This window comes from Capricornis sumatraensis, chromosome 6, assembly GCF_032405125.1.
Source record: "Capricornis sumatraensis isolate serow.1 chromosome 6, serow.2, whole genome shotgun sequence".
NCBI lineage: Eukaryota > Metazoa > Chordata > Mammalia > Artiodactyla > Bovidae > Capricornis > Capricornis sumatraensis.
In genome coordinates, this window is record NC_091074.1 from 15,278,508 (window position 1) to 15,300,247 (window position 21,740).

General features: G+C 36.6%; 1 protein-coding gene across 1 annotated transcript in view; it reads right to left on the bottom strand.

Moving 5' to 3' along the window:
* Positions 1-21,740, bottom strand: part of GLRA3 (glycine receptor alpha 3) — a 182,615-nt gene that overhangs the window by 138,157 nt on the left and 22,718 nt on the right. Inside the window, exon 2 of the mRNA XM_068974238.1 lies at positions 8,646-8,773. Within this exon, the coding sequence (XP_068830339.1) occupies positions 8,646-8,773 (128 nt within the window). The remainder of the gene's footprint in view (positions 1-8,645; positions 8,774-21,740) is intronic.

Genomic DNA, 21,740 nt, shown 5'->3' on the forward strand with positions numbered 1-21,740 from the left:
TTTAGGATTGGCTAGTTTGATCTCCTTGCAGGCAAGGGACTCTCAAGAGTCTTCTCCAACACAGTTCAAAGGATCAATTCTTCAGCACTCAGCTTTCTTTATAGTCCAACTCTTATATCCATACATGACTACTGGAAAAACTATAGCCTTGACTAGATGGACATTTTTGGCAAAGTAATGTCTCTGCTTTATGCACAGGCTGACTGAAATCTTGAAAAGCTAAAAACCAATCTTTGATACTTTCTAAGTGTTAGTTGTTCAGTTGTGTCTGACTCTTTGCAAGCCCATGGACTGTAGCCTACCAGGCTCCTCCACTTATGGGATTCTCCAAGCAAGAATACTGGAGTGGGTTGCCATTTCCTTCTCCAGGGGATCTTCCTGACCCAGGGATCAAACCTGCATTTTCTACATTGAAGGCAGATTCTTTACCCTCTGAGCCACCAAGGAAGCTAAGCTATTCTCTTTTTCTCTTGAGAACTCTAAAACTCTGCTAGTTTCCTTTGCTGGTGACAGCAATGTGAATCTGGGGGATACCCTTTTGCTTAAGATAAATTCTGTTGTGCTTTATTGACTCAAATCCATTGGAAGAGGGAAAACACAAATGTTTTAGTATTGGGTTAATTCACCTTCCAATAAAATGCGGCTTCAGGAACATCCACATTGGATGTAACTTCTGTAACTGCTGTTACAGAACTGTCAGCCCAATCTGACTGCAATCTCTTTGGCTGAAATTGGAATAAATAAAACAGTGGGAAGACGATTTTCTTATTTTAACTTAGCAAGGACCAGGGGCTTTATTTATTTATTTATTTATTTGGTCTCATCCTTTAAATTAATTATTATGCATAGAATTGTAGGTAAAATTGGTGAAAAACTGGATTAGTTGAAAATTCAGTGTAGGCTTCGGTAACCTGAAGTTAATAAAGTCTGTTCTGATGCATTCCTTGGGACCAGGCGCTATTCAGTACCACCTAATGACTCCAGAAAAACTCTGAAAGGAACAGAATTAAGCCCTGTGCTGGGAGGAGTGCTCCTGGGGTACATTCGTTTTCTCTCTAAAATAGCATGCTTCCACAGAAAAGCCATGGTCACTCGTAGGGGAAGCGGGTACTGAGGACTGGCCCTAACAGTTGGGAGCATGATGCCTCACATCGAATGAACAAGACTCTAGGTCTTGCTTCTCCAATATGCCTCCCACCGGATGCAATAACATCTTCTTAACAACAGAAAGGCAACCTGGCTTCAAAATCTGTTTGATGTGTCGTAAAGTAAATCCCAGTGCTTTCATGTCTAAGCTTTATTGTCCAATCCATCAGTTATCAGACGTGCTCCTCCCTGGTTATTAGTACATACGAAAGAGCAGATCTGGTTCCTATTTTACTGCTTATTTGTTGTGTGTTCTCTTCTTCAGCAGAAAGAAAGGTGAAGGGATTCGGGCACCAAATCTTAATTTCAAAAACAGAGCACTCACTTGAAAGATATACATATATATATCCACACGATATGTATATATGCATATACCTGAAATACATATCCATAATAGAATTAATTTTTTAATTTAAAAAATATGTTAAGATATGAAGCAATGTGAAAAAAATGTCTATTGTTTCTAAAGATAGTCTCAGGCTAGGTCATAGAAATTCTACAAAGTAAAATCACATTATTTCATAATTTACTTCATGAACATGAAGGAGTCATTACAAGATTCCTTATCATGAGAGTGAAGTAAATCAATACAACATGGTGAATGGTTGAATGGATAGCAAAAGCTTAGAGACAGAAAAAAACCGGGATTTATTGTAACTGTTCAGATGGGAAATAGAATGACCCTGACCAAGGATAGTGACAATGGAGATAGGTTACCAAGAACAAGATAGATACACTACCATAATATTTATAAAGCAGATATTCTACATGTTAAGCTTCTGGTCCATGTCAGATCAGGGCAGGTCATGGAGAAGTCTTTTTATCTTCACTGTTATTATATATTGGAAGGACTGATGCTGAAGCTGAAACTCCAATACTTTGGCCACCTGATGCTATGAACTGACTCACTGGAAAAGACCCTGATGTTGAGAAAGATTGAAGGCAGGAGGAGAAGGGGACAACAGAGGATGAGATGGTTTGATGGCATCACCGATTCGATGGACATAAGTTTGAGCAAGCTCCAGGAGCTGGTGAAGGACAGGGAAGGCTGGTGTGCCCCAGTCCATGGGGTCACAAAAGAGCTGGACACAACTGAACAACTGAACTGAACTGAACTGATTATATATACAGCATTAAAATGTTGTATAGAAAATGATGCTCAGAGAAGACTGTAGAACTTCTATTGCCATTATAGAGAGCACCTGTTTAGCAGTTGTTGGTCAATTTGTTACTTCTGTGCCAAAGCAAAAGCTATTACCTCCATCTGATACACCTACTACTTCTGTGCCAAAGTAAAAGCTATTACATCCATCTGATATACCTGTATGTTTAGCAACAGAACAAATAACTGCTATAGGATCTATATGGCAAGTTGTGCTTTAAAACTGTTCACTACATTAGCCATCACTGGCCTGAAAAGCAAATGACAGTAGCTGCAGATGTTTTCAGCCGCATGTTTTCTTTTAGATGTTTCTTAAATAGAACGTGGCTTTTAAGCTCCGAGGTGGACCAAGGCAAAATGGCAAAGTACAAAGCAAAGCCTTGGCAGTTACATTATTGTGATTCATGTTGGGGAAAAATTGTTCACCAGGCAGATACAGAGCAAACAAATAGACCAAAAAAAAAAAAAAAAATCCAAGTGTTCATGAAAATGACTCTAAAAATGTTGCATTAAAGCCTCACCCTTATTAAAGATATGAGTGCAATCAAAAGATTAAATTTTTTAAAAATCTGTTTAGATTTTGCATTTATGTTTGTTTTTATTATATATATATATATAATAGTCATGTCATGAGGAAAGATTTTTTATTTTGATTGACAAAAGAATATTTGATGACTTTAAATCCATATTTTCAATTATGTTTCAGATACTAGAAAAAAGGTTTGAAAAGGATGGCCTGGATTCAGTTTATTCTTCCCCTCACCTTTTATTCCTGAAACAATGTAGCCAAAAGCCATTCACCTGGGCAGTGCACAATAGGCTTCAAGCTGGGGTGGCTGCGGGAGTGTGGTCAGCTAGAGCAGGGTGAGGATTTCACAGCACCGGGTGTTGAAGCCTGAATGAGGCAGCCAGGTGTGGGCTATTAGAACCGGAGAAGGGTGAGGAGTGTGTCCACATGGGGGCATCCTGGCAAGGGGAGCGACCATCTGAACAGGACTCTCGGGCAGGAGAGGGAGTGGCAACAGACAAAGGAGATTCATTATGTGCTGATCAAACACGTAATCATATTAAAGACAATGGGAGTCAAGACTTCCCACGTGGTCCGGTGGCTAACACTCCACGCTCCCAGTGTAGGGGGCCCAGGTTTAATCCCTGGTCAGGGAACTAGGTCTCACATACTGCAACTAAGAGTCCACACGCCACAACCAAGATCCAGTGCATTAAAATAAGGAAAGAAAGAAAATAATGGGAGCCTCACTGTCAAATGAAGGAGTTAAAACATGGAAATTCAAAAACTAGAATCAATGTATGGTAGTATAGCCATCAGCGAGAGCACATGGTTTTCAATAGATAGAGATATAAATACACAGATGTAAATTAACATGTGTGTGTATGTATATTTACATGTGTATGTGTGTATATAGGGACACATTCTATCACGAATCCACTTAGCCAGTTAATCAAAACAAACATCCTCAGTCATGGCAAAAATTTACAAGGTCCACAATCTAATAAGGTGCAATTAGAACACAGCATCATTTCTGTGATATTCCTATCAAGATGCATTATCTAAACTGAATCATGAGGAAACATTGGACTATTGCAAATTGAGAAACACTCTGTTAAATAAAGGAATAATATTTTTTAAATGCCAAGATCATGACAGAGGAAGGAGGGTCTGCTCTGCCTAAAGGAGACAATGAGAAATGACCCATGAAACATAAGACATGAGTCTAAACTGGATTCTTGTGCTATGAAGCCATTATTTAGATAATTGATAAAATCTGAATGGGAGCTCTAAATTAGATGGTAGCAATATATCCCCTTGAGAAGGAAATGGCAACCCACTCCAGTATCCTTACCTGGGAAATCCCATGGACAGAGAAGCCTGGTGGGCTACAGTCCAAGGGGTCTCAAAGAGTCAGACATGACTGAGCACAATATATCCATGTTAATTTGCTTGTTTCAGTGATCAGACTGTGGCTATCTAAGAGAATATTCTTATCTGTATGATACACCCAACCAATGGGGCATCAGGTCAACAACTTACTTTCAAGCAGTTTAGGGAAAAAATAGTCTGTGCTAGCTATACTTGCAAATCGTCTGTTAGTCTGAGTTTGTTTTAAAATAAAAAAGGGAAATAACCACTACAGAAAGAATATATTAAAGAATAATCAAACAAAATCTAAAAACATATGGTGCAGAATTTAAATCTGTGAATCTTTCAGGTGTTAGTCTACAGTTTTAGAAAGATTTATTATCAAGGATTTTTCTTGTTAAAATGACCTTGCATAATATAAAAATGCAAATAGAAAATACAGCTTTTTCAAAAGAACAACTGTGAATTTTATTCAAGAAAAGTAGTGTCTGGATGGATAGGAATAATTAAAATGGATAAAGAGATTCTAACACTTTCCCTGAAAAAAAATGGGCAGAAATGAGTACTGGGTACATATACCATTCTGGGGATAGAATGTGTTATAGCAGAATAGACTATATGAAAATTGGATTTATGAAATGGGATAAAAGGAAAACACAAAGACATAGTGAAGGCAACAGTGTTATTCCTGGATAAAGGGAGTGGTCCCTGGAAACAATAAAAAAACACCAATGCGGTAAATGTACAGGGGGAATACACAAACAGGTGACTTCTGGCAGTCCTTCCTGCCTGGATCCAAATTAGACTTAAGGTTATAAAGACCAACTGAGGGCCTAAACAACAGAGTCAAAGAAAAGAAATAAAATCTAAAAAAAGCTAGCAAAATAGTCTGGTGAAATAATATTTTATTGCCTATGGACATCCTCTTATTTGCTATTTGATTGCTTTTTATCTGTTAAACTGGCTTCTAGTTTCAAATGACTCCTGGAAGCTTCTATTTCAAGAAGGAAGATTGAGCATGGTTACTTTCCGAGGACATAAAAATGATATTAGTGAATAAAAATGAGACTAGACATATCACACCAAAGAGAACGACAGGAAAGTCAGCATTGGTTTAATGATATAAAATATAGAAGGCAGAAGAAAACAGTTGATATATGAAACAGAGAAAAGCCTAAATAAGTGATGATTAGAACATGGAGAAGGAAGCGAACACGCTAAGAGGCACAAAATTCAAAGTCACCATCAACAGGAAAGGAGGTGGGGCATCAGACAGAGTAGCAGAGGGCATGGATACCTGTCCCAAAAAGCTCCCTGCCCCCATCCATCATCCCCTAGAGCAGGGCTGGCCTGGGGTTTCCATGGGTTTGAAGGATGCACATTTTTTTTTCTCCTTTTTGCAGACATAATTTATGAAGGTGATTGGAAATAATATGAGTCTGTAAGCAATGCTAACTTTTTAAGTGTTTTCTTTTTCCAGCTTTATTGAGATAAAATTGACACACAACATTGTATAAACTTAAAATGTCTTAATACAATGTGTTGATTTGGTACACTTATATACTGCAATAAGATTATGACTTTAGCATTAGCTAACACCTCCATCATGTCACATACTTACTATTTCATTTCGTGGTAAGAACATTTAAGATCTACTCTATTAGCAAATAGTATGGATGAACTTGGGCTTCCCTTGGAGCTCAGTTGGTAAAGAATCTGCCTGCAATGTGGGAGATCTGGGTTCGATTTCTGGGTTGGAACAATCCCCTGGAGAAGGGAAAGGCTACCCACTCCAGTATTCTGGCCTGGAGAATTCCATGGACTATATAGTCCATGGGGTCGCGAAGAGTCGGACACGACTAAGCGACTTTCACTTCATTTCATGTCATAGATGAACTTACTTGCAAAACAGAAAACACGGACACCAAGGGGGATTGTGGAGGTGAGATAAACTGGGAGATTGGGACTGACATATATACATATATACACTACCGATACTATGCATAAAATAGGTAATTAATGAGAACCTAATGTATAGTACAGGGAACTCTACTCAGTGCTCTGTGGTATACTACAAGGGAAGGAAATCCAAGGAAGAGGGAATATTCTTATATGGACAGCTGATTTACTTTGCTGTACAGTAGAAACTAACACACCATTGTAAAGCAATTACACTTCAAAAAAAATTTTAATAAATTCAAATGTACTTCAGGGAAAAAAAATTTTAAGTATATAATACAGTACTGTTAACTATAACCTCAAGGTTATGCATTAGATTTCCAGAATTTATTCAACTTCTCTTTACAAAAAAACAAAGACTGGGAAAAAAAGAGTTCCTGACAGTACCTCAAAACTAAAGTCATTTCTATTCTGGCATTTGGAGAACCGCAGACCAAAGCCTAGCAACTCAGCCCTCAGCTGAAACAAAGCTGTGCCCAGGGCAGAACCATCTCTGTCACATGTCCTTTCCCTGAGAGAGAAATAGCACAAAGCCACCTCCTTCCACACACACAGCAGACAGAACACATATCAGCACCCAGGCAAATGGACTTGGTCCCTCCTGAACTACAGAGCATTTCTATTACATGCAAGAAAACTAACAACCGAAAGAGAGTGAACAAGATGAATAAATATTGCTCCTGCAGGAAGAAGAATCATTGGCCCAAAAAAAGTAAAACAGAAGAGGCGGAATGCAAGAACGGAGGCATCCAATTAGCAGTCTAGTTAGTGCAAAGAAAGGTCATAACACCTTCTTTGTAAGAGGCCTAAAAAGCCATCAGAGATTAAACAGATGCTCACTGCAAATTATCAATTTTCCTTTTGAAGTGTTTGCCTCTAAGAAGTAGAATTGTGCCAAAGGACTGTTGAAGCTATTCATCACTAATATATTTGGACAATTTAGCTTTTACCAAGTTCAGGTACATGATATTTACTACTGTCATAAAACAACAAACAGATAAACATATAAAGTAGCACCTGCCTAGCAACTTGGAGCACCATCTTTCTGTAGTTTGTGTGGCTTTTGCCTGATAAACTGTGCCTCTTCCATTTCTGCTTTTCCCTAAATAGAAAGTTCTACAGGAAACGTTTCAAATCCCAGGAAAGAAGTACTAGCATCTACCTATTATTTTTGCTTTTCAAAATGGAAATAACTGCTTCTATACACATCACTTCTTCTGCCTAAGACCAAATTTTTGAAATAATAATTTGTACAAAACTCTGATTTGTTTTGAATGATTAACTAATTTAGTGAGATATGGAGCTTTATTTGCCAATTCCTTTTTAGCAGACTCCCAGATTATTTCTAAACCCAATTATAGTTATTAAATGCATTCTTTATAATAGTTCAAAATCATTATATTTAATAGGTCTAAGACATAACAGATTTCATACTCCAATTATGGTAAAGGCACAGAGTCTTTCTTGGAGAAACCTGATTCTCAGAAAGGTTTAAGATGAATTATGACTATCCTGGAGGGAAAGAGAATAGTTGATTAACCCATGGAAGGAAAAAAAATAATAATCTTAGTAAGTTAGACATCTAAGTGTTTTAATGTCTTTAAATATTTAGTTTTATAAATAGCTAACATTTATATTTAATTATTTACTAACATAATTTTCAATGGAAGAGACCATCCTATCTGTGCTCAGGACCAATTTAAAGTAATTTAAGAGAATTATTTATTTCTACTTTTGTGTAATGCATTTTAATAACATTTAAAATATTTAATCTCAAGTAAATCAAAATTTTTTAAATGTACTATATTTTAGAGAAATTACACAAAATCATACAAATAAGTATCACAATTTTGTTTAAAGAAAAATGTCTACATCTAGGGTTTTTATTGATTGTTAATTAGATTGAATATTCTTATTTAATTTTTGCAAATTGTCTGAGAATGTCTCTACCAAGATTATTTTGTTTTCCTCTTACAAAATTTATAAATTACTGAGAGGTCAAACACACAAGTTTTTCCCAAGAATTTTATATTTTAAAAACATTTTCCTATTGCATAATCATCTATCTAGGCATTTTCTAAGAGTTTTCTTTTGTCACCTTTCTGCTTTAAAAAAAAATTATTTTGTATGGGGGTATAGTTGATTAACAATGTTGTGACAGTTTCACGTGAACAGCAAAGGGACTTAGCCATGCATATATTCAATACATGTGTTCATTCCCCCACAAACTCTCTAAAGGTTTTTTTTAACTATGTCACCGTGACCATCACTTCATAATGTATAAAAAATAGAATCATGAAGCTGTACACTTAAAACCAACGTAATGTTGTACAATCCAAAGAAGACAAATTATGATACCTATTAACACGAGAATATATTTCTTCTTTGACCAACATGGTGCTTGGAGGATTACTGGAAATAAGTATTAGAATTCAGGGGGAATCAATTTGGAAATTTGTCTTGCTTAATCATATATATTGTAGTAAGCAGAACAATTACCTTTAAAATTGGGTCTGATTCTCGCATCATACCCCGACGTCCTCCCCATTAATTTATCTAGAAAGTCAGAAGGTGACATTGGGGCACTTCGAGACCTTGCACTGTCTGTTTCCTTTGTTGCAACCAAACTGCAAATGAGAGAAAAAAAAAATAGATTTTTACCAAAAAGTCTTCCTAACAGTTGTTACCTTAAAATGTAAAATTAAAATGCAAAGCAAAAAGTACCTTTGAAATCAAACCCCCAAAAAGGTCCATATACTGTAGAATGAATATTATCATGACAGATGTTTATAGATTTACAGTCAGAATTTACAAGTTTTCACATGTATTTAGCAGTGACAATATTTGTGTTAAGTCTGGAAACAAAGCTACTCCAAACTGTTAGGCTTTCAAAATTTGTATTTACCCAAACTTTATTTCTGATTGCAATGTTTAGCTAAAATTACCCTTTGTGATTCAAGCATAAGAAAATGTGAATGTTCAGCTGTAAAATACAGCTCCTATAGCTTTTAAAGAGGGAAAACACACCACCTTTTAGGTTTTGAGAATTTTTCTTAACAGCAATAAACTTCTGCCCTAAATATTAAACAATAATGTTCTTTTCATCAATCAGAATGAGCGCTTCCTATATTAGTAACATGTTCAGTTAAATTTATTCTGCTTTCACTTTGTGTCTCTCTTCTACAATACATTTTGTTCAGATCTAGAATGTGTGCATGGAGGTTGAGAAATTACCATAAATGTGGTCTGTGTACTTGGCTATTATCCAGTGAGAAGCTGTGTCTGGGAAAGGTAGAGGGTTATTGCATTTTTTTTTCATTCAAACATGTTCCTTAGACACCCACAAGTGACTGCACCCCCATCCAGCTCCTCGTTTACCTAGGCTAGTCCCCAGAAGATCTGGGCCTCCTTGCTAGTGTCAAATGAATCTTTTTATTTACAGAGCTTTGCTCAAGAAAGTGAAGCAGACTTTCTGAGGACATGTGTTTGATATATATATAAATATATTTGACCTGATGTTACTTTCTAGAGGTTGTCAGTCATCACATCCTCCCAGCTCTGTCACTCAGAGTATTATCAAACTCTGAACCTTTGTGGTCACTCTCAGAAGTATCAGGTTATTAAATTCCTCCTGCCAGAATTTCCAACAAGTAGTGAAAATGGGCTTAGAACCATAACCATTAAATTGCCTACTACACTCATATGAAAAGTGAAAGTGAAGTTGCTCTGTCATGTCGGACTCTTTGCAACCCCATGAACTGTAGCCTACCAGGATCCTCTGTACATGGGATTTTCCAGGAAAGAGTACTGGAGTGGGTTGCCATTTCCTTCTCCAGGGGATCTTCCCGACCCAGGGATTGAACCTGGGTCTCCCACATTGTTTGTATTCAGTAATTAATAAGCACAACTGTAAAATCTAATATCAATGATAATGTGAGAATAATATTTATGAAAGTATAGTATCACAGCTAACAGCACTTATTAACTCTTGTCCTGTTCTAGAGGATGTATCTAGTTCTGGACAGTCTAAGTCAGTTATCTTCCCAATAACTGTCTTTCTGTCTCTCTTGCTTTCTCTCTAAACAGAAGCTTCTTCTCTCCCTATTCTGTTGCCTCCATATTACTTTGTAATCCTTTATCTCTGATCATTTCTGGTCAGTTGAACCCCTTGCCATGGTGATCTCTGGAAAGTTTTTTCTAAGATCACAATAATCATCATGAAAAGAAAAATAAAAAACCTACTCTCTTCTAAATAACTCTAGAAATTTCCCCTACCATCTGGCTTTAAGAAACTTTTGCCTGTCCTTCAGCATTTGCTCATTTTCCATAGCCCAAGAACAGTGGGCAGAAAAGGGCATTTTGGGGGCTCTCCTGGCTACATACTGTTGCTTCTAAACTATTCCCTGGGTTTCTTTTGCAAAACCCTTCCTTTCAGTTGTCAGAAAATAAAATTCTACATTTTTTACCAACAAACAAACCAACTTACCTGGATCTCGATACTCTGCCCATCAACTTTTAAAAAACAATACCCTGAACTGGCAAGCACTCACATTTTGCATTTGTGGAGAAGGTGGTCATAGGTTATCTGGGTCAGCTCTGTATGCAGTGACACGTAGCCTTAGAAGAGAAATGCAGTGGCATGTTTGATTGTGAGTGGAAGAGGAAAGGCCGTGTGGCCACAGAGGCAGACATCAGAGCGGTGTGCCCATAGCCAAGGAATTCCAGTGATCAACAGAGACTGGAAGCAGAAGGAACAGATTCTCCGCTAGTGCCTCTGAGGGTGGGCGGTCCTACTCACATCTTGTCTGGAGCCCAGTGAACTCATTTCAGGCATCTGGACTCCAGAACTGTGAGAAAATAAATTTCTATTGTTTTAAGCTACCCAATTTGGCTTGTCAACGACAGTCATAGGAATCTAATAGAAGCCTTCTGGTGAATTTTTTGACTCTACTTTTCAACTGAAGAATTACTCTTCTGTTCTTCCTGCAATTCATTTTCTTTATTATTTGTTTTAATTGGAGGATAATTGCAATAGTGTGATGGGTTTTGCCATACATCACCATGAATTGACCACAGGTACACACGTGTCCCCCACATCCTGAACCTCCCTTCCCCCTCTCTCCTCCCCGCCCCACCCTTCCAGGCTATCCCAGAGCACTGGCTTTAGGTGCCCTGCTTCATGCATCAAACTTGCACTGGTCATCTATTTTACATATGGTAAGGTATATCTCTCAATGTTATTCTCTCAAATCATCCCACACTCTCCTTCTCCCAGAGTCCAAAAGTCTGTTCTCTACATCTGTGTCTTTCTGTAGTTTCCATCTCTCTGTTGGTATTTTGTATTTGGTGAGATACTATTGTCATGACTTTCTTTCCAGTTCTTTGGGCATGGTATCCTTTAGTTCTTTGAAAGTACTTTAAAAAGCTGATTTTATGTCTTTGGCTATTAATTGACTTTTCTGAACTAATTCGGTAAAATCTACATTCTTTATAATATATGACTGTGGGAATATCTGTTTAGTTCACTTAGAGACCAACTAATAATTAGACAGTGATTTTTTTAAACTCCTAGGGCCAGTAAGTCTCCCAGTATTCTCTGGGGGTCCTAAGCTCATGGGGCCATTCTTCAACATTGAGTCATGCAGTTGATGAAGCTGCTGTAGCCTTACTTCCTATTTGCACAAAAGACCCAAAGACACTGGAGGGAGCGCAGAGTCTTCTTGGTATTCATTTGCTAGGGCTCTCTTAACAAAGTACCACTGGCTAATGGTTTAAACAACAGAAATTAATTTTCTCACAGTTCTGGGAGCTAGGAATCCAACATCAAGGTGTTGGCAGGGTTAGTTTCCTTCGAGAGTCTCCCTCCCTTGCTTCTAGGTGGCCATCTTCTCTCCGTGTCTTCACATGGTCCTTCCTCTCTGTGTATCTGTGTCCTAATCTCTTCCCAGAAGGACACCAGTCACATTAGGTTGGAGTCTACCAATATGACCTCATTACATCTTAATTATCAACAAATAAAGTCACATTCTGAGATACTGGGAGTTAGAACTTCAACATGCAAATTTTGGAAAGATGCAGTTCAGCCCACTATACTGGATCTCATGACCACAGACATATGTGTGGACTTCTAGATGCCCAGGAATATATGGGGCTTTTCAAAACCCCTAGGGATATTTATCATTCCACTGCTTTTTCTTTCAAGCTTCTTGGTTAGTCTGTTGTTTACACTTACTGCCTCAGGTACCTGTGAAGTTAAGAAATACACAAACATCTTCAGGAAAAAGCAAATGGAGTCTCCCAGAAAACCTCCAGACAGGTAAAATCAGGGCAATTTCCCAAGAATATGATTTTAAAGAAATTCAAACTCCATTCTGTCCCCTCTGGTAACTACCAGGCTGCTGTTTTGACTGTGACTTGTGCTATTGGCTTACAATGCTACTAAGGAGCTCAGGAAAAAGGAAGGGAATACGGCAAGTTACAAGCCAGAAATCCCATTGTTCTTACCAAGTTTCAGACGTTTTCCTTGATTAAACTACTTCATGGATTACTGCAAGTCTCTGATTAATTACCAGAGTTCTGAGAAAGCTGATTGTCACTTTTTTTGGACAGTTTTCTCATTCTTTTCATGGAGGAAGGAGTTTACAGAAGTTGGTATTCCATTAATTTTGCTATCACTGTTCTGACACTGTCTTCGCAGATTTCTTTTTGTATTTGTTTTACTGTATTTAGGAGTTAAAGAACCACCATGGATAGAGCTCACAGTTCCATCCATCTTTCTCTGCTTGGTACTTACTTGTGTTTACTCCCATGGTAACAGCTAATTCCCATAATACTATTTTGTAGAACTCTCTAAAAACTCTTTTCTTGTAAGTAATGTAAAGGTTTGTTTTTAAAAGAAAAGATACAGAGTTTACCTTTTGGGTTGCCCCATAATGAATAGTCAACAATTTTAATTAACTAACAGTAAATATTCTACCAATAAGAGAGAAGAAAGGGGAATGAGAAAGAGAGAAATATCAACATGAGTTAAATATCAACATGACAAATGTTAGTTGATCATTTTCAAAATTTGGCTACCTATATTTTCAGATATATTAAGTATTATATAGCACATTAAAGAAATAAAACCGTGAAGGGCAACAAATGTAATTAAGATTCATACTGCATCCTTACAGTTTTAACAAAAGAGAAGCAATTTGATTTTTTTAGGCAGATAAATGCTAAATTTTAATGATAATTGCTTGCATTCATACAGTACCTACCTTCCAAAAGTCTGTCTTTTCCTAACACATTTTATTAACCTACTTATAAAATAATTTTTGCAAATGTTACATCTAACATTAATCTTAAAATAGAATAAGAGGCTGGGAAGAAGATGGAAGAGGAGTAAGATGGGGAGATCACAAGCCTCCCCCCAAATACATCAAAAACTCATCAAGATACAGAACAACTCCTACAAAGCAACCTCTAGGTGACAGCTGAAGACCCCAGGCCCCCAGGGGGACAGGCTAAGCTCCCTGAAATGAGAACACAGGCACAAGTCACCCCCAGCAAGAAATCAACACGCACCACCCAACCAACGTTTCCCTCCAAGTGCAAAAATCAAAAGGAAAAGGTAACACAACCCTAAAGGCTGGGAAAAGGAGACCCCAAGTGGAGCAAGTTAGAGAAAAAAAAAGATGAAAATACAGAGAAATACAGCACAAATGAGAAAGCAAGGTAGAAACTCACAAGACCAAATAAATGAAGAGGAAATAAGTCATCTCCCTGAAAGAGAATTCAGAACAATGATAGTAAAGATGTCCAAAGACTTGAAAATATAATGGAGAAAATGCAAGAAGCATTTAACACAGTTAATACAATCACCAAGGACATAGAAGAAATAAAGAATAAGCAAACAGAGATGAACAACACAATTACTGAAATTAAAAATACTCTAGAAGGAACCAGTGGCAGAATGACTGAGTCAGAGGAACAGACAAGTGAGCTGGAGGATAAAATGGTGGAAATAACTGCTGAAGAGCAGAATAAAGGGAAAGGAATGAAAAGAATTGAAGAAAACCTCAGAGACCTTTGGGACAGTATTAAATGCACCAAAATGCAAGTTATAGGGGTCCCAGAGGAAGAAGATAAAAGAAAGGCACTGAGAAATTTTTTGAAGAAATTATAGTTGAAAACTTCCCCAACATGGGAAAGGAAATAGTCAATCAAGTCCAAGACGTGCTGAGAGTTCCCTACAGGTTAAACTCAAGGAGAAACACATTGAGAGATATATTAATCAAACTAACAGAGATTAAGCACAAAGAAAGAATATTAAAAGCATCAAGGGAAAAGCAACAAGTAACATACAAGGGAAAACCCATACAATTAACAGCAGATCTTTCAGCAGAAACTCTACAGGCCAGAAAGGAATGGCAAGATATATTTACTAAGTACTGAAAGAGAAAAACCTACAACCACGATTACTATACCCATCAAAGATCTCATTCAAAATTAACAGATAAATCAAAAGCTTTACAAACAAGCAGAAGTTAAGAGAGTTCAGCACCACCAAACCAGCCTTGCAACAAATATGAAAGGGACTTATATAGCCAGTAAACACAAGAGAAAATAAAGACCTACAAAAACAAACTCAAAACAATCAAGAAAATGTTAATAGGAACATACATATCAATAATTACCTTAAATGGAAATGGATTAAATGCACCAACCAAAAGATACGCACTGACTGAATGGATACAAAAACAAAACCCATATATATGCTGCCTACAGGAGACCCACTTCAGACCTAGAGACACATACAGACTGAAAGTAAAAGGATGGAAAAAGATATTCCATGCAAATGGAAAGCAAAAGAAAGCTGCAGTGGCAATCCTTATTTTCAGACAAAATAGACTTTAAAATAAAGAATATCCTAATAGACAAAGAAAGACACTACATAATGATCAAGGGATCAATCCAAGAAGACATAACAATTGCAAACGTCTATGCACCCAACATAGGAGCACCTCAATACATAAAGCAAACACTAACAGGCATAAAAGAAAAAATTGACAGCAACACAATAATAGTAGAAGACTTCAACACCCTACTTTCATCAAGGGACAGATCATCAAAACAGGATCAATAAGGAAACATAAACCTTAAATGAAACATTAGACCAAATGGATCTAATTGATATTTTCAGGACTTTCCATCCAAATGCAGAATACACTTTCTTCTCAAGTGCATATGGAACATTCTCCAGTATAGACCACATCTTGGGCCACAAATCAAGCCTCACCAAATTTAAGAAAATTAAAATTGTATCAAGTATCTTCTCTGACCACAATGCTATGAGACTAGATACCAACTACAGAAAAAAATAGCACAAAACACAAACTCATGGAGATTAAACAATACATTACTAAATAACAAAGAGGTTACTGAAGAAATAAAAGAAATCAAAAGATTCCTAGAAACAAATGGCAATGAAAACAGGGTGACCCAAAACCTATGAGACTCAGCAAAAGCAGTTCTAACAGGGAGGTTTATAGTGATACAATCATACCTCAAGAAGCAAGAAAAGCATCAAATAGACAGCCTAACCTACATCTAAAGAAGCTGGAAAAAGAAAAACTAAAAACCCTCAAAGTCAGCATAAGGAAAGAGATCATAAAAATCAGAGCAGAAATAATTGAAAGAAATGATGGAAACAATAGCAAAGATTAATAAAACTAAAAGTTGGTTCTTTGAGAAGATAAACAAAATTGACAAACCACTAGCCAGATTCATCCAAAAAAAAAAAAAAGAGAAAAATTGAGTCAATAAAATTATAAATGGAAAAGGAGAAGTTACAACAGACAACACACAAATACAAAGGAACATAACAGAATATTATGAGCAACCATATGCTAATAAAATGGACAACCTAGAGGAAATGGACAGATACTTACAAAAGATCAGCCACCCAAGACTGAACCAGGAAGAAATAGAAATTCTGAACAACCCAGTTACAAACACTGAAATTAAAACAGTGATCAAAAACCTCCCCCAGAACAAAAGTCCAGGGCCAGATGTCTTCACAGGGGAACTCTATCAAACACTTAGAGAAGAACCAATGCCTATTTTTCTGAAACTCTTCCAAAAAATTTGCAGAGGAAGGAACACTTCCAAACTCATTCTACGAGGCCAAAATCACTCTGATACCAAAACCAGGAAAAAACAACACAAAAAAAGAAAATGACAGGTCAATATCACGATGAATATAGATGCAAAAATCCTCAACAAAACTATAGCAAACAGAATCCAACAACACATTAAAAAGCTCATACACCATGAGCAAGTCAGGTTTATTCCAGGATGCAAAGATTCTTCAATATACACAAATTAATCAACATGATATACCACACCAACAAATTGAAAGATAAAAACCATATAGTCATCTCAATAGATGTAGAAAAAGCCTTTGACAAAATCCAGCATTCATTTATGATAAAAATGCTTCAAAAAATGGGCATAGAAGGAACCTACCTCAACATAGTAAAGGCCATATATGAAAAGCCCACAGCAAACATAATTCTCAATGGTGAAAAACTAAAAGCTTTCCCTCTAAGATCAGGAACAAGGCAAGAGTGTCTACTCTCATCACTATTATTCAACATAGTTTTGGAAGTCCTAGCTATGGAAATTAGAGAAGAAAAAGAAATAAAAGGAATCCAGAACGGAAAAGAAGTAAAACTCGCACTGTTTGCCAATGACATGATACTGTACATAGAAAACCCAAAAGAAGCTATCAGAAAATTACTAGAGCTAATCAGTAAATTCAGCAAAGTCACAGGATACAAAGTCAATACACAGAAATCATTTGCATTCCTATATACTAACAATGAAAAATCAGGAAGAGAAATTAAGGAATCAATACCATTCAGCATTGCAATAAAAATAATAAAATATCTAAGAATAAATCTACCTAAGGAAACAAAAGACCTGTATATGGAAAACTATAAGACACTGATGAAAGAAATCAAAGATGATATAAACAGATGGATAGTCCACATTCCTAGGTAGGAAGAATCAATATTGTGAAAATGACTATACTACCAAATGCAATATACAGATTCAATGTGATCCCTTTCAAATTACCAATGGCCACAGAACTAGAACGAAAAAATTTACAATTCATATGGAAACACTAAAGACCTCAAATAGCCAAAGTAGTCTTGAAAAAGAAGAATGGAGCTGGAGGAACTGACCTTCCTGACTTCAGACTATACTACAAAGCTACTGGCATCAAGACAGTATGGTACTGGCACAAAAACAGAAATATAGACGAGTGGAAAAGACAGAGAACCCAGAGATAAACCCACGTACCTATGGGTAACTTATTTTTGACAAAGGAGGCAAGAATATACAATATGGCAAAGACAGCCTCTTCAATAAGTGGTGCTGGGAAAACTGGACAGCTACATGCAAAAGAATGAAGTTAGATCACTACCCAATGCCATACACAAAGATAAACTCAAAATGGACTAAAGGCCTAAACTTAAGACCAGAAACTATTAAACTCTTAGAGGACAACATAGGCAGAATACTCCACGACATAAATCAAAGCAAGATCTTCTCTGACTTACCTTCTAGAGTAATGGAAATAAAAACAAAAGTAAACAAGTGGGACCTAATTAAACTTAAAAGCATTTGCACAGAAAAGGAAACTACAAACAAGGTGAAAAGACAACCTTCAGAATGGGAGAAAATAATAGCAAGGGAAACAACTGATAAAGAATTAACTTCCAAAATATACAAGCAGCTTATACAACTCAATATCAGAAAAGCAAACAACCCAATCAAAAAGTGGGAAAGGGAGCTGAAGAGACATTTCTCCAAAGAAGACATACAGATGGCTAACAGACACATGAAAAGATGCTCAACATCAGTCATCATCAGAGAAATGCAAATCAAAACTACGATGAGATACCACTTCACACTAGTCAAAATGATCAATATCAAAAAGTCTACAAACTATAAATGCCAGAGAGGGTGTGGAGAAAAGGGAACACTCTTGTATTGCTGGTGGGAATGTAAACTGATACAACCACTACGGAAGATGGTATGGAGACTCCTTAAAAGGCTAGGAATAAAACTACCATAAGACCCAGCAATCCTAGGCATATACCCTGAGGAAGTCAAAACTGAACAAGAAACATGTACCCCGATGTTCACTGCAGCACTATTTACAATAGCTAGAACATGGAAGCAACCTAGGTGTCCATCAACAGATGAATGGATTAAAAAGCTGTGGTACATATATACAATGGAATACTACTTAGCCATAAAAAGAAATGCATTTGAATCTGTTCTAACGAGGTGGATGAAACTAGAGCCCATTATACAGAGCGAAGTAAGTCAGAAAGAGAAATATAAATATCGTACACTGACATATATATGGAATCTGAAGAGATGGCAGTGATGAATTTATTTTCAGGGCAGCAGTGGAGAAACAGACACAGAGAACGGACCTATGGACAAGGTGGAGGAGAGGAGGGAGAAGGGGGGATGTATGGAGAGAGTAACACAGAAATTTACAATACCATGTGTAAAGCAGATAACCAATAGGAGTTTTCTGTGTGACTCAGGGACCTCAAACAGGGGCTCTGCAACAGGCTGAGGGTGGGGTATGGAGGGAGATGGGAGGGAGTTCTTGGAGGGAGGGGACATGGGTGTACCTGTGGCTGATTCTTCTTGATGTATGACAGAAAACCACAAAATTATGTAAAACAATTATCCTTCAGTTAAAAAAAAATTTTAAGGGTTAGAATAGAATAAGAACATTAAATAAAAAACTTTTCATTTCCTATCAAGCAATCATTTATTCATTTTAATGGGTTATTAAAAAGTTTCATATTTGGACTAATGTGCAGAATATGACAGTGAATATTTCCCAGTAGAGATGTCCACTGTATATTTTTTTCTCTAATTATTACCCCACATTCAAGCTAGTGGTCAGCACTCACATGCTAAAGACATGTTATGTTGTAGTTTGTATAGTGTGTCATCACATTACTTAAGAACCCCAGGAATTCTGCACCCCTAGGGGAAGATAACAGGATTACACAATCAGCATATAATATTTTCTGTGGTTAATGTATGATTCCACTAATGGTTATTTCTGCACTTGACTTTTAACATAAAGAAATATAGAGTAGCAACAGTATGCTGTGTTCTACTTGCTTCCTCTCTGTATGTATCTGAATAGAAGCAAGATGACTCACCACCATCTTACTAGATAGTAACTGAGCCTCTTCCACAGAACACATACACACACATTATACCTGCACTGTCCCAAATTACCAGTGGAATATCTTAAACTCTATTACCAAGAACTATCTGCTCTCACCCATCTCAAATTATTTGAATAATTAAATAATAAAACCAAGATTATTATCTTTGGATAAGATGAAATTATTTTAATAACTGAATACTAAAACCAAATATTATGTTTGAATAAAATGAAATTATTTGAATAAATAATGAAATCAAGAATACTATTGTTTGAATAAGATGAAATAGTTCTTGATTCTTTTAAGATTAATAAATTATTGCTTTAATCTTTTAATATTAATTTAAATTCATTTTAATTTTAATCTTTTACTTCTAAAGGTTTATAGTTTTAACTCAAAAGGAATTATCAGCAAAATTACATTGGTTAATTTGGCTTAAAAGCATTTCTACACAGGCTATCCCTTCACTTCTGAAAGTGGTGGAGGCTGTGCATATGGGTATGGCTTCCAATCACCTACTATTCTTGCTCTGGTATATTTTTTCTAGATCTTTCTTCCAATTACAGTAATATGTGAAACAGCACTGTAGACTGTAGTAGACTGTCTTCAAAGAACTGTAATCATTTAAGAGAGCCGATGGTAATAAATACATGCATGCATAGTGTGACACTCCGCATGACCAGTCTGGGATCTTAGTTTAATTTTTAAATAGTCAACATCATCTCTATATACATATTCAAAACTATGTTTCTTAAGTTATTAAAACTCAGGGTAGAGGGAGCTGCCATATGATCCAGCAATTCCACTATTGGGCATATATTTGAAAGGATATATGCACCCTAATATTGATTGCAGTGCTGTTAACAATAGCCAAGACATTGAAGCAACCTAAATGTCAACAGAGAAGTGGATAAAGAAGACGCGGTACATATATACAACAGAATACAACTCAGCCATTAAAAATAATGAAATAATGCCATTTACGGCAACATGGTTGGACCTGGATATTATAATATTAAGTGAAGTAAGTCAGATGGAGAAAGACAAATATTATATGACATCACTTATATGTAGAATATTAGATAATGATACAAATGAGTTTATTTACAAAACAAAAACAGACTCACACAGGTAGAAAAAAAAAGCTTATGGTTACCAAGGGGAAAGGGATGAGGGAGGGATAAATCAGGAGCTTGGGATAAACATACATCCTACAATATAAAAAACAGATAACCAACAAAGACCTACTGTACAGCACAGGGAACTCTACTCAATATTCTGTACTAACCTAAAGGGAAAGAATACATACGTGCATGACTGAATCACTGTGTTGTATACCTGAAACTAACATAGCATTGTAAAGCAACTATGAAAAGTGAAAGTGAAAGTCGCTCAATAGTGTCCGACTCTGTGTGACCCCATGAACTATAGTCCATGGAATTCTCCAGGCCAGAATACTGGAGTGGGTAGACTTTCCCTTCCCTAAGGGATCTTCCCAACCCAAGACCTGAATTGAATCTAGGTCTTCTGCATTGCAGGTGGATTCTTTACCAGCTGAGCCACAAGGAAAGCCCAAAATAATCCAATATGAAATAAAAATATTTTTAAAAAGAAAGACTCTCAGGGTAAGGGGAGGCAGTAAGAAGAAATCTAAGATGTATTTAGAATGAATTTTGGATAGGAAACTTTTTTCTTTGGTCTAAACCTCATACTTTCAACACAATTGTTGTATTTACAGCAAGTTACTAAGTTCTTAGCAAATCACTTATGATCAATACTGTTGAAGGAAGTATCTCCGGATATTTTAGGAGTCTTCTGTTTATGAAAAATCTCTGCACTGCCTGCCTCCCACACTTGGCTTATCTTTTCTATGCTGTACCAAATACTAAATTTACTATTAACTTTCTCAGAAATTCTATGTGGGCTCATACACATTCACATCAATGAACACTTTTTCACTTAAGAATCTTATATATTCTTATTTTTATAATGATATGCCACTTGAAGTTCAGAGACTTCAATTTCTTAGAGACTGACAGAAACTTATTTTCTTAGGCATTAAAATCAAATATCAAAATTCATCAAAAAGACAAGTCTCATTCCCTTCTCTTGTATTCCCTCCCTTCCTCTTTGATGAGACAAGAAAGTAAAACATATCCAAGTTTGGAAAACAGAAATAACCACTAAATACCACTAAATATAGATATTTTAAAGATGAATATCAGTTCAGTTCATTCGCTCAGTCGTGTCCAACTCTTTGCGACCCCATGAATCGCAGCACGCCAGGCCTCCCTGTCCATCACCAACTCCCGGAGTTCACTCAGACTCAAGGCCA